At 42.8% G+C, this 17,575-nt stretch overlaps 1 protein-coding gene across 2 annotated transcripts in view; it reads left to right on the top strand.

The window, feature by feature from the left end:
• Window positions 1-16,671, top strand: part of cplx2 (complexin 2) — a 44,559-nt gene extending 27,888 nt beyond the window's left edge. For both annotated transcript variants that reach the window (XM_049029171.1, XM_049029170.1), the window contains exons 3-4: window positions 4,571-4,746; window positions 8,605-16,671. In XM_049029171.1, the coding sequence (XP_048885128.1) occupies window positions 4,571-4,746; window positions 8,605-8,802 (374 nt within the window). In that variant the 3' untranslated portion in view covers window positions 8,803-16,671. The remainder of the gene's footprint in view (window positions 1-4,570; window positions 4,747-8,604) is intronic.
• Window positions 16,672-17,575: the final 904 nt, after the last annotated feature.

Below are 17,575 nucleotides of genomic sequence, written 5' to 3'. Positions count from 1 at the left end.
ACGCCTCCATTTTTCCAGACCATTCTTTTCAGCTCCATCTCAGTGCGCCCCCCCCCCCCCCCCAGGCACACTGTAGAAGTGATCACGTAGGCGAGTGCCCTTCTTAGCAGGGATGTGGAGTGGAAGGGGGTGGGATGGTGTGGGGGGGGGTAAAGCGAGATCGCTATTGTTGTCTTGTGCTCACAAACAAAAGTGCTGCGACATGGACATGGATCGCCTACTCGCCTGGCAGACAGAACTAGCCGAGCACCGCACCACACCTTCTTCTTCCAGCTTTCTCAGTGGCGCACCAGCATTTTCCAACGTGTTACAACCAGCACTTGCATGTCTGATTTCTTAAGTTATTTCCGCTAAGTTATTTTGCTTTTTTTTTTTGGAAATATCTTGACAGCCAGCTCACACTCACTATTTACAGACTATAATATAAAAACAAAAAAGTCCCCATATCAATAAATGTTCACAAACACTATGTTAATCTTTATTTTCTTCATTATCAATGTTCTCTTTAGAAACATTTCTGTGTATGCTGTATTTTAAATTATCCTGACTTTAGCCAGTCACCCCGAAGCTTCTGCCCAGTAGCATAGGACATGAAGCTGCCTGGGACCGAGGACGGGATGCCAGTCCACCAAAGGACACCAATTCAAGCAACCAGGGGCGGAATCCAAAGAGAACACAGAGGAAATCTATCTAAACGCATGCAGAACAGAGTGGGGATAAAACCCACAAGCCTGCAATGTTACTTGGCATGAGCATTATAAGTATGAGATATTTAAATTCTTAACTGTAAACAGCTGTTTGGTTTGACTGAAGCTGTTCAGGTTGAGCACTTTTCCTTAAGGCTACATCAGTTTACTTCTTGGGCTGCGAACCAACAGCATTCAGCTCCACGGCCATCATGCCACCTGCTACATGTTTACATAAATTGCACGTTTTGCACACGTTCCCATCCCGCCGGGGGAATCTTCACTGTGAAGCGATTCATCTGTCTCCGGTCCTTCGTTCCAGTTTGCGTGACATACAGCAGGGACATGCATCTTGTCAGTGTACCGGTGGGGCATGCTCTCCGAGAAGGTCAGACCACTGCCTATAGAGCCTCGAAGGGGCTGCTGTTTGAGCAGGGGATCAGCCTGGCTGAAGGGGCAGCCTCAGGGTGCCCCTGTCCCACCGCTCGTGAGATCCCCATGTGACCTGTAGTAGCGCCCGGGAAGGTCACGCTGCTCCCTTGTGACCGGTGCTGGACGCGGCCCGAGCCTGGCAGTGCTTCCTGCTGGTGGAGCAGATGGAGGCACGTGGGGGGAAACCGCCGCTCGTTCCGGACGGCCGCGGCTCCCTCAAGCAGGCCGCACCACATCTACGTCACGCGCTTCCTCGGCCTCGGGAGCTCGGGAGCTCCTCCAGCTCAGCGCATCGTTAGACACCCTAGGCGCGACCTGTAACGGGATTCCTGCTCACTGAAAGTGACGACACCCACACCGGTGTCTAAGGTTCAGATGCCGGTCTGCCTGCTGTGGAGACTGCTGCCTTTTCTAAACCATCAACCAACTTCGTCCCGCCAGCTCCGTCTTTATCCGCAGAGTCCAGTGCATCATTTTAGCCCGAGTGGCTTCACTTCAGTTTCTTCTGCTTGCTTCACTTGACTTTCTCTTGCTTGCTTCACTTCTGTCATTCACGCTCACTTCAGTCTCTCATGCTTACTTTCAATTTCAGTTTCTCCTGCATACTTCACTTCAGCTTTTCCTGCTCGCTTCACTTCAGTCTCTCCTGCTCACTTTCTCCTGCTCGCTTCACTTGTGTCTCTCCTGCTCGCTTCACTTCAGTCTCTCCTGCTCACTTTCTCCTGCTCGCTTCACTTGTGTCTCTCCTGCTCGCTTCACTTCAGTCTCCCCTTGTCACTTCACTTTCTTCTGCTTGGTTCCAGTTAATCACTTTAGTCTGACTGAGTGGCTCTCTTAACTTCAGTCTCTCCTATTTACTTCACTTCCATCTCTCTTGCTCACTTCACTTCACTTTTCCCTTCAGTAGGCAGTCAGTGTCTTGTATGCCAAACTTTTTCACACACTGGGATGGTCCCTCCTATTGTTCTCTTCACCTTGGACACTAAACCCAGCAAACAATTTTAACTATTGAAGCCGTTTTAACTTGTTGGGTAGAAGTGCTAATCAGTTGAATAATAAAGTTTGACGTTTTACAGTCGTCTGGTCCTCACTTTGATAGCGCTCCCAGGAGAACATGGCCTGTCAGTCCCTGTTCAGACTTGACCTTGAGTTTTTGTCATCCCATAAGCCTCAGCGTGTGGCCTTCTCATCTGAACAAGCCATTTCCAAGGACAATCTAGCATCAAAGTCTCATTGGGGCCCCCAAGCACAGCCGGTCACGCTCATACCTCAAGCCACAAGCCAAGGGGACCTACAGCAGAGATCGCATGCGCGTATTCTGCAGGAAGCAGGGCTGGAGAAACTCCACAAGGTCTGGGATTTCTACTCACTATCAAAAGAACCTTTCATCAGGAAAGATGGAAAAAATTCCAGTAGCATAGCCATGAATGCTAACAGCCTTACAAATGAGACCAGGGCATTAAAACTCATCTTAGTATGCAGAACATGCAGCAGGACTGCAAGAAGCTGCACGCATGTGATTTTCTTCCCTTGGACCATGAAACGCAGACCAGCATCTGGGGAATCGTTCACATCAAAAATAAAAGTAGTTATTCCTCCACTTGCTAAACAAAACTTTTCGTTGTCCAACTGCGATCCAGCGTGAAGCTTTGCGGATCCACTAAGCACCAGTTTAAGGATTAGATGAGAGATTCTCCTTGGCAAGTGCTTGAATGACAAACCACATTCGCATTTCCTGCAGCGTCTCTCAAAGTTACAGGTGCGGCAGGAGAGACGATATGAAGAGATACGATTTCCAGAGGGAATGTCCTTTCAAGACCAGTGATACAGCGTTTCACCATGATGACAGATTCAGCAATAACAATAAGGCAAGAACAGAAAGATATAAGAAAGATGAATGTCAGGAAGAGAAGACAATAAAATAACATTCGACACGACAAACAGGTGGGAAGCAACATAAACAAGGAGGGTAAACGTATAAGCAGGATGTGTAAGAATAAGGATGGAACAAAAGAAATTGTAACAGCATCTATGACACTGAACAACAATTGCGATGTTTCTAAATTTAAAAATCATGAATCAAAGAAAACAAATACAAACTAAGCAAAAGTAAGAGGCTAGATAAAAGTCAGGCGCTTAAAACACAATCGGAGCATAATTTTCTCTGCAGGGATGCCAGCAGACGGATATCAGTGTGTGTCAAGCTCGCCTCCGTGGACTTACACCGGGGTAGAAGAAACGCGAAGTCTGTTTCGCCCGCTGCGTCGGGACGCGCTCCAGCTTTGTGGTCCGCGTCCGCAGCCTGTGCGCGCAAATAACGCCGCATTTTTTATGGATGAAAGGATAGTCATTGTAAAGGGACCGACATCTTTTCACTACGCGATTAAACAAAACGACCCTGAAGTGCGTTATAATTCTAATTTGATGAACTTTACTCAATTTTACTTCTATAAAAATATGATTCATAGATATAACGAAGTGAATAATGATTAAATCAGATACGCTTAACTTGTGCTCATTATTTTAGGAAGGAGTAGAGAAAAAAGGAGTAGAGAGTGCCAGTAAACCCAATCTGCTCTGGGAGAAAGGTTAATGCTCTTTAATTTTTTAATCTTCATACTCAAGCGTTCCAGTGGTCAGGGGAGAATTTTCATTATGACAGTGGGGACAGTGTCTGGTGTAAAAGATACACAGGGCACAAAATTGGAAATGGCGATGGTGAGGGAAGGATTTACCTTCAAATATACAGCCATCGTGTCCTAGCGTGTGTGTTGAATGGTGTTGGTTTCGCGGTTAATTGCTAATTGGCTTCTCTTCTGCAGTTCAGCAGATGTCAGGTGGAGGCGCTCGATAACTGTGCTCATTAATTCACATGCAGGATGTGACTTGCTGTTCGTTTTATTTAAAAAGTCCCTAATACTTTTATTTCCCAGTGCCTCAGGGTTGAGTAATAGTATGAGTTTATAAATCAGTAAGGTGCACTGATGCCCTAAGGGTCTGTATATGTGAAGCAGTGGAAGCTGGTGAAATGTGTGAAAAAAATCACCAGGTTATTCGTCGTGTTTTTGGTAACTATAAATATGCCTTATTCAATCAAATATGGGTTTCAGAGGGACTACAGCAGTATCTCCCTCTGATTGGCTAATTGTTCCCTAGGCATCAAAGGTATACCTTCTCTAATTGGCTAACAGTGTCCCATGGATCAAAACAGCAGATCATCTTGATTGGCTGTTTATGCCCATGGTCATTTGGACCAAAACTCTCTCTCCTGCTGAATGGCTGGTTGTATTCCAGAGCCTAGAGCTGCATGGGTCCCTGATTGGCTGCTATCTTCCAGAAACTAGATCCGTCTTGCTGATTGGCCAACAGTTCCCAAATGACCAGAGCCACCGTGCTCTAATCTGCCTTTCTGCGATAAAACTTGTCTTTCTAATGAGTTGCTTGTCTCCCAGGGGCCACCAAAGACATGGGGAAGATGCTGGGTGGGGAGGAAGAGAAGGATCCGGATGCCCAGAAGAAGGAAGAGGAGCGGCAGGAGGCTCTGAGGCAGCAAGAGGAAGAGAGGAAGGCCAAGCATGCCCGCATGGAGGCAGAGAGGGAGAAAGTGCGGCAGACGATCCGAGACAAGGTCAGCCATCATGCACCGCGGGGCGGGGGGCGGGGGGGGGCAGGGCAGTCTCCCCAATATGCGAATTCTCCTCAAACGACAGTGAGCTTTTCGTCTTTCTTATTCTTTGAATTCACCAAGGGGTCGATTTATTCCCAAGTCTGCCGTCCATCTGCCTGCATGCCCTGATCAGAGTGCTGTGGGGAGCGGGAGCCTATCCCGGGCAGCACAGGGCACAAGCTTGGGGCACACCCTGTACTGGGTGCCAGTCTTTGACAGGGCGCTCACGCATTATGGACAGTTTAGAGATGTGAAGTAGCTGATCCGGAAGTCTTTGGACTACAGGAGGAGTACACGTGACATGGGGAGGACATGCAAAGTCCACACACGCAAAGGAGATGGGATTCGAACCCTCAGCTAAGAAGGTGTGTGGTTACCCTTATGCCTGGGGAGGGTGGGGCTGCCACAGTGAATTAGTGACCCTTCCCTTGCACACACGACTCCATGGTCATGTGGGAGGCTTCTCCAGGGAAGGCAGGCTTGGACAAAGGTGATGGTTGGAGGGGGGAATTTTGCAAAAGCTAATTTTTGTGCACACTTTATTAAACAATGAACAATAACATGCTGTATGCACGTAGCATGTGATCTAGGAGTAATATAGACATTTCTTATTTTGGATTTGGAATAGGAGGATATAGAAAATGACTTTTTGTGCGTAGTTGAATTTTATTGTTATTATTATTGCTGTTGTTGTTATCTGTGACCCTCAGGGTTGTTGGGGGGGGGGGGGGAGCAGAGGGGATAGGGAGGGAGGAGAGCAGAAGGTTTTTGATCGCCGATTGGATGGGAATTGCATTAGTTTGTGGATGATGGTGTTTTTTTATAGGACATGCTTGTAATGATATTGTTTTCATGAACTGGGGAGATTCCTGCAGTTGTCAGTTATTCTGAAGTCATAAAAGAGGGAAGGACTAATCATACACTTGCCTTGGACTGGATCCAGCCCCGTTTTGTGAATCATGGTGTGGTCTTAATTGCAAATTATCACATCATTGTATCGTGGTGTCATTGCCAAGATTGGCTGTCTCGCTTTACTTCCGACACAGACAGCACTGTACTCTCAAATGTGAGACTATGTCGCCGATTGATGGAATACAGCTTGAAGAGAAGCTTTCGTTACACCGTGTTTCAAAAGTAATGCAGAATTCCCCACCGTTATGAATATCATGGTCACCCGCCACCTGCATACAAAACATATTAAAGATCGTTTCCACATATATCTCAGAATTGATTCAGAATTGCAGAAATGCATTTAAAAAGCGCTAAACATCTAAACAACCCCACACTGTCAATTATTAGGAGCAGATGTGTCAGGCAAGACGATTATTTGAAATTAATAATTTGAGAAACAGCCACCTCTGCAAAAACTTTAGTTTTTTTAGGTGGGAATGGGATTATCATGCTGCACATGATGGTAGGTTGTAAAGGCTGTGAAGGCCCTGAAATACAATTAAAAGGCCAAATTACTTTGTCAGATTACTTTGTTGTTTGCTTGTCATCCAGACCACAGTTTACCAACTCAGTCCTTGGGGACCCCCACATTTTTGCTCCCTCCCAGCTCCCGACACGCCCATACCAGGTATTCGTTGTTCTTGATTGGCTGGAAGCTGGGAGGGAGCAAAAATATGTCTGGGGATCCCCAAGGACTGGGTTGGTAAACACTGACCTTGACGGATGTTTGCTTTCTCAAAGCACCAACGATTCATGGGAAACTCATGACTGGACAATCTTCCGAAAAGTTCAACTGTTTGTACACTTCGAGTGCAGATCGTAGCCCGGAAAATGCGACAAGAAGTTCAAACTGTGTGTAAGACAGTTTCATTTGAACATTTTTGAAATGTTTTGGTAGTTAGGAAGATGATCTGGTTGCCATTTTCTGAGTGAGGATTTCGAGTGAATCACCAAGCAGATAATACAGCGGGAGGTTCCCTTTAAGATTGACAGCTGAATGAGGGGCTGCAAATGCGGAGGATGGGAGGCCATGCATCCACTCTAGCGTCGCTGTCCTTTGTGTGCATGCAGCACTCCATTGAGACATTAATTCACCCTCGCCCTGTACCTTCTGCTGTCTATTAATTAGGGATAAAATGTCTGCAGAATAGAGGAAGGGCTGCAGATTAATCACATTGGGCCCACAGCCAAACATGCAGGCCATACTTCACACTTTCCCTTATTGAATATATACTTTATGCTTATATGCTTATTATGTTTCTTTAGCCTGTCACCCTTCTTGGAAATGTCATACGTAATTGCTTAATAATGTTTGATCAGGAAGTTATCTCCTGAGTGACAGTACACTGAAGGAGGCCCACGGAACAAGACCATCATAAGTTGATCATTAAGCACTGAGTGACTTGCCTGGAAAATTCACAGCTGTTGCAAAGTTGTATGGCATCCATCGCAAGTGAATATATACTAAGCTGTAAGAAATCACCAGAAAGCCCTTGTTCTTCACTTGATTTGTATCTAGACAAGTGTCTGCCCAGTCTGGGTGTCCACGGTGACGCGATAATCCTGTCACTGACATCAGCTTCATCATTTAATGTTGCAAAGGTCAGTCAGGCAAAATGTGACAAATGTCAGTGAGACCTCAGCTTCTCAGACACAATGCGTGAGCTTTACCAGGAAACAATACCATAAGCTCTGTGTGTGTGTGTGTGTGGGGGGGGGTTATGTATGTATTACATCGTGGGGACCAAATGTGCCCACGATGTGATTAAAAACTTGTTATTTTGACTTTGTGGGGAGCAGCTTTTTGGTCCCCACAGGGGGAAACTAAGTTTTATAAGAGTTTGTTACTGCAATCAAAAACTAAAAATGCCAAACGTCTTGTATTTTGTTTGGTTAAGGTTAGGGCTGGGTAGGGGTTAAGGTCATCACGTTGGCATTAGAGTCTTCCCCCATAGAAATGAATGGAGAGTACCTACAAAGATATAATTGCAAACCTGTTTGTGTGTGTGTGTGTGTGTGTGTGTGTGTGTGTGTGTGTGAGGAAGCATTTTGCTAACTTTTAAGCGCAAAGATTGAAAACCTAAGGAAATGTATACGATTATGGTCATTTTAAGATAATCAAATTATTTAATAAAATTATAAAAATATTTTCGGTTTTGATGTTTCGTTATAAAACAACATTCATTTCAAAGTCTCCCTAAATTTGCCTCTGAGGACATCGGGTTTCCATCGTCTCTGATGTACTAGTTTGCATTTTTTTTTTTTACATTTTTCCTCATTATACGTGTGTGTGTTCTAAGTATGGTATGGGTAGGCATGGCCGTGCCAGACTGCATGCCGTACGTGTTTGTGTGTGTATTATTCCGCGGGACTGAGGGGTGTGTATTAAGTGCTGTAGGAATAGAATGGATCTTTGAAGTATGTCTCTCCCTCTGAAGTATGGAAGACGCCTTGAGCACCGTTAACCCTCATCAGCCCACTCGCCAAAGTTTTGTCAAAATAGACTCAAGGCCTCAACCACCAGTTACAGCGGTGGTTTCCCCAGCAACCGCAGGGTCTGACCAGGAGAACCTCTCCCTGAGAAACACCTAATCAGGAGACATTTCTTAGCCACGCCTGTACTTTAGTGACTGAAATGCTGCACTGCGTCAAATTTCTACCAATTACATAAACAAGTCACGCAAATATTTCAGGCGCTTTCTAGTTCTGTGGGGTCTTTGATCACCCCTCAGCGTTTGGTCTGTTGCTGAGTCCCCCACAGCACTGAGTTCTCCAGCCTTTTGCTCCCTGTTAAGTAAGCCTGAATCCAGGGCCCTTCACAGGGAAATGGTGCATCTAACGTCCTTGGCCTGCTGTCTCTCTCTGCAGTACGGACTGAAGAAGAAGGAAGAGAGGGAGGCTGAGGAGAAGGCTGCCATGGAGCAGGCTTGTGAGGGTTCCCTGACCCGCCCCAAGAAGGCAATCCCGGCCGGCTGCGGAGATGAGGATGAGGAGGAAGATGAGAGCATCCTGGACACCGTTCTCAAGTTCCTCCCGGGGCCACTGCAAGACATGTTCAAGAAGTAATGGGTTTGGAGTGTGGGCGGGGCAACTGGAGGTGGAGCCTGGGACTGGGGGGTGGGGCTTAAGGGGAGGAGTGGGACTGGGATAGGCTACCGCCGAATATGGCCATCCACAGCCTGAACGGGCTCTTTGTCATTATTTTATACTGCCAGGAAAAGAAAAAGATATGACAGTACATAATCTCAAACTACACCATATTTTCTTGCTTGGTAGCCAGTTCAGATTATGCTTCTTCTTAATTAATTTTTATTTTTTTTTAAATCATCCAATTTTTCAAAAATCGACACCACTGGGAGGGGCATCCAGGATTCCCACTGCCGAGACGTACCAGTGAATCGGAAAAAGCAACACATTCGCATGGAGGTCCGGACACTTGGGGAAGGCAGTGCTCACCTGAACCGTAGTGAAGGCATCCAGGTCAGGGGGGAGGGTGAGCGCTTGCACCTCCAGCCACCATTCTACTGAAAGGCACCAAATCTTTACCGCCAAACCACTTTAAGACCGAGTTCACATCCTGTTGTTCAGTTCAACGGATCGCTACGACATGAAATTTGCTTTCGCCCGATCCGTGCCTTCTTGTATTTTCCCCCACGGAGGGACTGTTTTTTCACACGTAAAAGCACCAGGTTAGACAAACTGCTTTTGTTGTTTCTATTTGCCCGTGTGCAATGGAGTCATAGGACAGAAGTTGCGTGTAGAAGACGAAGAGATTCCTTTTTTTCTAGAAGGAATCTGAGCAGGACTTTTGTCTGGGAGCCTCACTGGTTCTGTGATCTCTCGCCTCAGAGACGGCTGGGAAGCCACCAAAGTTCAGCTGGGCTGTTTAATCTGACAGCAAGGGGGCACTGCTGTGAACAAAGAGGTCAAGGACAGCATTTACACTCAGCCACGGCGATTTTAAGAAAATATTAGCTAGCAGTTTTGTTTTTTTTTGTTTTTTTTTTTTTTTACCTTTCGGCTAAACCTGTTGTTTCAAATTATTCCGTATTACTAACCACTTATTTTTGTTGCCTGAACTTTTGTCTGCCACATATCGTCATCATTTAGCCATCCTTCGAAAAGTACAGTCTATAGCATGCTGGCTTTGGAGTAGAAACATCAACAGATGAGCTCTACACCGTGACTTTTCTCATTTGCCTTCATATAACAACAGCCCAAAAGAAAACAGGTGATGACGAATGCCAAGTCAAGAGTTTTCCCAGAGCATCACTTTCACTTATAAAAATGCCCAAAAAATGCCGTTTCATAGTTTTGTAGAGGAAAAAAGAATAACTGCAATATTTGCATATTAGTAGAAGTACAATATGAATATGTTCAGTAACTGATGCATGATGGGATTGGCATTGACACAAACGGTATCTCCTGTGCCCTCTGTAAGTGATCTGTCTGTATGTCATTAGCATAGTCAGGAAGACAATCAAACAGCACCAGCCCGTCTTAGGAAGGAGCTGGTGCCAATACCATGTCTCATTCACCTTGTCGCTTCTGTGTCTGTATCCCTAATATTAATAACGTTTTAATTGGTAGGTTGTTGTAGACATATCCAGGGAAAATTGCATGCTGGAGTGAACCACTGACCAAGAAAAAAATAAGTACTAAGTTTGGTGGACCAATATTTTTAAAACAATAGGTAAACAAGACTTTGCTAGCTATATGTTTATTGGCTACTTTTTGCCTTAGAGCGATGTTGTCATAACGATTGTTATCCGTTTTTATTCTCTCACTTGATTGTTTTGAAGCCTGTGGCGAATTTAGTTGAGCTCTTTGAAATGTGAGGACTGTCAAAATGGTGAGATGATGATGAGAAACGTTCCTGCAGATGGCAAACGCCACATTCGATGGACTTTAATGGGGACCAATTCTTTAGTGTTCGGTAGACCAAGGCCAAGATGTGCCCGGGAAGGAGTGATGTCAGCGCGGTTACCACGGAAACACTCACGCCGCCGCAGACACCCTACCTGAATGTTTACACACGATCATTTACCTTTTCTACACAATGAAACCATACGTGACATTACATGATTACCTAAGACAAAACGAACATGCATAAACACGTTTACAAAACATCACAGCCGATAGTTCCATCTTTTCTGCCATGTGCTGTTGTCATGGGTTTAAAATATTTATAAGTATTAGTTTCATTTTTGTTTATGAAATAAATTCATTTTTCTTTATATGTTATGTATTATTGTAACTTTTATTAAATATCAAACAATGCCTTTACCCAGTGACTTAAAAATCATCATACATTGAGCTTTTTTCAGATTAACTGCAGAAACAGGCATTTGAACATTTAAAAATTTAATATAGACTAATTATTCACAGCTCGTGGTCAGCTGCGTCATCTAATGGGGGTGTGCTTCTGTCATAGTCTGTAACACCTGCTGAAAATGCTTTGAGGTTTGAATTCACAAACATCCAGACCAAAGAGAAAGAGACCTCGAGGTCCTCTCCATCCATCACAGGGTCAACCTCGGGTTTGGTTTTTGCTGAGACACGACGTTCACGTTTACGAAATCTCAGGTCCTGGTTCGCCTGAGCGGGTTCAATTGGTACACAGCTTTCCGTTAGACATTGGTAACAAAAGAAACGGCCCCCGAACATCTTCTTCTCATAATGCAATCACTGCTTTCGCATTGGTCCATGCTGAATGCGATGACCGAAACATGAAAATCGTGGCCCCGTTGCCCAGGCCTGAAGATTATTATATAACGTTGTGTCATTATGTGTTTGTTAGCTATGACAGTGTCAGTCTGTTAAGAAGTTGACGGCCCCCAGAGGGTCTATAAGAGTCCTATTAATGGTAAAACCAGTTCCACTCTCTTGCTTGCGTCGCAACATTGGTTCCATTTGTTTACGTATCTGGTTTTTCTTAAATTGTACAGTTAGGCAAAACATTGTCAGTCACGGATGTGTTGGAGCAAAAATGGCAAGAGCTGGAGCGAGGGAAGACGTGGCAGAGGTCTAGACCCACGCTAACCAGTGCTAAACTGGCACTTTCTGTCTGGAAGAGCAGCTGGATAAGAATGACGACATATTACCCAGGTAAAACATGTGTTACTTTGAATTTCATTTTGCTTTGTCGAACTTCTCACTAGCTAAAGCCATATCGTTTAGACTGCAATAATTTATTAAAACGGTAAAAAGGGTAAATTAGTGTTGAGGGTTTTTTGGTCTTGTTTTCTGTAAAAGGAAAACCTCTATTACTATCTACCTGTCCATCTAAATCTCTTTTATTATATATTATTATGTATGTATATAAACATAAATGCAGTGCGAATACATTAATTGTAAAAAAAAAAAAAAATAGTTTCTAACAAGAACAGCGGTACTGTTGTGTGGCGTCCGTACATGTGTGTGTCCGCGTGTCCGTCCGTGGTGTGTGTTCGGTTTGCGTCCCCGTTGTGTCTGTGATGCGTTTATCTGCCTGACGTGCTCGACCACTGTCACATGCAAGGGGCGAACTTTTAGGTGATGAATCACGGCCTGCGCTCAGTGTCTAGGTTCTAGGAACCAGAGTCATAAGAGTTCTGCTATTATTATTGTTATTATTACTAATAATAATAGAGTATGAATGCATTAGTAGGATCCAGTGGTTGTTTGACAGTGCTTAATAATGAATGGCCCCCAAGCCATTGTAAGTATGCAGTTTCAGTTAATGGAGGTGATTAGACTTAGCCTGCTCATGGACACTCTTGCTCACACTTGCTCCAAGGTGGAGGATTAACACTCTCAGCGACCGATGATGTAAAGGAGTGAGGTAAAGCAGTGGTCCAGCCTCTGCATGCTTAGCTGTTGTTGTTTTCTCATTTATAATTAATGTGATTAATTAATACGGAAACCGCTGAGGGTTGTTCAAATGAAATTCTCTAGCAGGTGTCGGCAATCAAGCGCCAGTTAGGAAATTGATTGCTCAGAGTGTGGCTGTATTCGAGTGATTTATGTTTTAATTACTGGGTAAAATGGCAAGTGAAAAAAAAGGCAGGCTAGTTTGGGCCTCGTCTGACAAATAAGCTATTAGGTGCAGTAGGAAATCGCAATGTTGTGTTTCAAAAGTGACAAGCAGCACTATTTCAGATACCACCTGCTATACATCTATTTAACTAAAGTTCATTTCACTCTCATGTTTTCTGTTTACACGCTCATGCTGGATATTAGCATAACAATACATCTATCGTTGTTCTTTTTTTCATACCAAGTACAAATATTCACCCTTCTTCATCTCTCTGAACCATGCAGAGTGTACTACGCTCATTTTTTAATCAATAAAACATGAGTGTGAATAATAATTGAACGCGTATGCAATGGAGATGTCTCCGTGCGAGTCATGGTACCACTAAATCATTAACGCATTAAAAAATGAAAACACAGTAGTACACTCCTGGGGGAATAGGGCTGATTTGGTCGGGTAAAAACCAGGCTACTGTTGAGCTTTGAGTTTTTCCCCTCAGATCCTCTTCGACGTCAACACCACGTCCATGTCGTCTCAAGGATACTGGCGCTAACATGTAGCTAAGCAGATCGCTTGCCACTGCCTTGAGCTATTGCTGTGAGTCATGATTGTTTGGGTAGGGGAACATCCCCAAATTCAGTGCGTCAAACAGACGCGACAATCGATTTTATATTTCTACAGATGGCTGTTAATCCCAGTTGCTTCACTGATCTCCCCAAACTGAAACTGTTGTCCTTCCGGGCAAAAAGGGCTTGTTTCTCTCTGCGTTATAAGGGAAGGACAACAATCCAGGCCCATGTTGGGGAGCCAAGACAATAAAAGTCAACCACAGGGATATATCTTGGCAACCTAATGGGGGGAGTATCACCATGCCTCAGAGGAAGACAAGATATTGGATGATTTTCATTTAGATTCTTTTCAATATCCAGTTTTTCTCTGATCTCGTGAAGAAGAGATGGATGAACAATGCATTTAAAAAAAAAAGAAAAATAATAACTTTGCCCATAAAATAGAATATAAAAATGATATTTTATAAAATATCAAAATAAATAAAAATATTATTAGTGTTGAAAACAGTAAAATGATAGTACATCAATACAATAATGCAATGTAATAATAGGACATGCAGATTAAGTTAACACACAATGATCTCCTAAATAAGGCCTACACAGATAACCATGGGTAGCCAAACAGCTTCGCTCCTCCTTCAGGCCTAGCTGCCGTGAAGCTTCCTCTGACAGGATGCTGAGCCGTGGGCTCACAGTGCTTCTGCCCGCTACGTCCAGAATAAAACTAAGCGGAATATAATTGAGAAGGGCTATTTCCGTCATGTTTTCCAAACGCCGTCACTGTCATTGTCATTGACATGAATCATGTTTTAGCTCGCCAAGACAGGTCATGGACATCTCAGACTGATCCTCATCCATGTACATGGGAATGGTGGGGTTAGGGGTCATTTCAATGTGTTTTTTTTCCTCCAAGATGTGCAAGGCAATGTTTTTAAATCTTTACAAAGCAGGTTGTGGTCCATCTCAAACTAGACCTCATCCATATAGATGGGAAAGGTGGTCACACTGTGTTATGTCGAGATTAGGTGCTGTTTCTGCTCAGGGAGTGAAGGAAATGAGCCAGAAAGCACAGGGCGACAGTGCAGAAGGCCGGAAAGTTCTAGCATGTGACCGCAGCCACAATGGATGGTTGGGTCACGGTTCACCCAGGCTGTGCTGGGTAGGCGAGCATGTCAGTGTAACCGTCCTCTGTTTCATGTCTGTGGTCGCTGGGTCAGAATGTGATGAAGACACACATTTCTTACCTCCCGAGTGCCACACAGATGTGCATCTTCTCTTCTCAAAGGAAACCATTTTATTCACGGTTTTAAACTCATTACTCCTGTGATATAGAGAGGTTCATCTTCGACGACGTACAAATCAAATGTAAAACCACCTGCCGTACTGCCGCATCGCAGTAATTAGTTTGAAGGGGCTGTCATTTGGAAGGTGTGCTTCACATTGCACCTTCATTTCCTCCGAGCAGATGCTTTTCAGCATCTCCGACATTTTTCAGATTTAAAACTGCTCAGATACAAAACGACAAGAAAGATTTAAACAGGATTTTTGAGAGGTTTTTATGTGAAGAAATTTTGTTGTACCTATTAAGGCAAATATCAAACTTCCATTCTTAATGTGACATGATTAAAAGGATACATTTCATGTTTGCTTTTATAAAGCAGTCATGAATGATTATTTGAATAGGTTTTTAAAAGTCTCATATACAGCAAAGGCAAAAAAAAAACAATTTCAAGCTAATATTGCTTAAAAATATTTTTAAAAATATGATTAATAATGAGATTAATAATTACTTTATAATCATTTTCTGATATTTGCCTAAAATGGTAATAGTATTCCTGAACGATTTTAAGTAATCAGAAGGTCAGTAAGATAACGGTTTTGTGCGTTTGAAAAGCAAAATCTGGCCTATTCACTGTCTATTTTTCCTTCGAAAGTTATCTAACCATTCAGATAACGCTCAAATCCGCACCTGTTACCAACAGTAAATTCCTAACGTGGACTTAAATGTTTTTTATCCTAACACACAGCATGCAAAAAGGCACTTTAAAGTTACTATCAAACTAAGCAGGAGTAGGAACAGCATGCAGGAATGCTGTATACGTAGCGTGAAGAACGTTCTTCATGCTCTGATAGAGGGTGAGGAAACGAGGCCGTGTCAACGGGGAAAGAAGGAACATTCCAAAACACCTGCCAATATCCGAAACCTTTCAACTTTATCATCTGTCGGAAACGAAATGGTCGTTGCGAATCGCTTGTAGTTTAAATCCATCGGGACTAGGCTTTCTGCATTAAGGGTTGGAATTCTACAGTGCATCTTCTGCTGAGCATGCTGGTGGATTGTCATACTCGACGTCGCTCCTTTCGTTTTTCTTTTACGTTACGGAATGAACGGGCGGGTGTGCATGCTTCGTTAATTCGCCGTATTTATGCAATCGACGCATCGCAGAAAATACCATCGATCTATTCCAAACCATGCATATCGCTAAACTTTCGACTTAATAGACTTTAGATTTTTAGAAGCTTCAAACTCCATCACAAAATCATCGTTCTCTAAAACTGCCCGCGTCTGAGATTTATTATAAAACCGTTGCTTTTTTTGCGCGCGACAAGCTGAAGTACAAGTTTACAGACTACTTTTCTGTCGTTGCGTAACGAGATTTTCGGGAACATAGCGTCAGACTAGCCACGCTTCTGTCCTGCCAAATTGACCTTGCTGTCTGATGCAAACACTGTGCTTCCTTCCCCGCATAGAAGGAGCAAATATTTGATTAAAAAAAATAATAATAATAAACATTTTCTTCGTGATATCTTCTGTGGCTTATCTAGATAGTGACAGAACAACACTGACCTGCAGAAGACTAACTGTTCCCACACGAGAAGGTGACAATAAACAGGGATCTGTGCTACATTCCAGTATCTTTCGGTTTGCACTAAACTCTTTGATCTTTTCTTGACCAAAATGAAGAAAACGATCGGTTCTGATGTCTCAAAGGTCCCTTTGATTTTCTTGCAAGCACTCTTTTGCATTAGTGAGTTTGTGACATTTTAACTGTGACTCTGATAAAGTTGAAAGGATGGTTTGAGGTCATAATATAAAAAGAAAATAAAGTGAATATGTAATGCTTTTCCTAAATCAGCCTGAGGGATGCTTTTTTGTAATTACTTTTGTTTTATTTTGTGAGTGGGAGAGGAAAATATAAAATGAAAATTCTTTTTTTTTTCATTTACTGCATGTCATATATTGTATGTGGAACCAAATCACTGTAGAATCGTCTCATCTATGGAGCTTAACTGTACTTTTTCGATATTAAAAGCATAATTAAATGAATAAAGTGGTTTCATACAAACATATTCTGGGTTATCATTGATAAATGTAAAGCTGACTTGTCATGAATATATAATTTACGGTACCTGTAATGCATATAATGGTATATCTGGGAGAAATCCGCAGAATATATCTTGACTATAAATATTTAACACTATACAGGATTTCAAAATGAATCTTGTTTATTTCAGCTGTCATTCTCTCACCAAGGCACACAAACTGGATAGATGACGTTACATGGTAATAAAACATCCTATGATAAAATCTGTACTTAATAAAATGTATTTTGCTTGGCTGTATATATTGCATGTCGACACGGTGCAGCATATCGAAGTTGTCAAGCTGCATTTCAGCGGTTGTCCTCACTGCGCACTACCTGTTTGGGAACCTATAGTGATTATCATCCATGGAACATTTCACGTTATAATGTTAGAAACTAATTATGCAATTATAATTTTTTTATATCAACTAATTAATTGCATTATTTTCTGTGATTAATCGCTATTAATTACACGGAACACTAAAACTTACAATCGTAAATTTTTACACATTCAGTCCTTAAATTAATGTACAGTTGAGAGTATATGGTAGTATATGGGTCATTCTCGCAAACTCATTACCGTAAGTACCGTCAGTTTTCTCTCATTGTTAAAATTTGATTGAAGACAGACTCAAACTGTCCATTTTGCTTCTTCGGTAGGTACTCAGTTTTGTTTTATTACCAGTTGTTTCTGAATAAGCAAAAGTATTTCCTCAAATCCAGGGCAAGTGTTACAGAGATGGAATTGCGTGGGTTACATGTAATAAAGTTTAAAGTTTTAAAAACATTTTACCTATAGTTTTGTGTTCCTTAATTTTTGGTCACACCCCCTCCAAAAACAAAAACAACAAATGACATCATTTTTATATCTCTAAAAAGTTTAGGTAATG

This window comes from Brienomyrus brachyistius, chromosome 10 (genome assembly GCF_023856365.1).
Source record: "Brienomyrus brachyistius isolate T26 chromosome 10, BBRACH_0.4, whole genome shotgun sequence".
Lineage (NCBI taxonomy): Eukaryota > Metazoa > Chordata > Actinopteri > Osteoglossiformes > Mormyridae > Brienomyrus > Brienomyrus brachyistius.
This window is presented reverse-complemented; position numbering and strand designations above follow the sequence as displayed.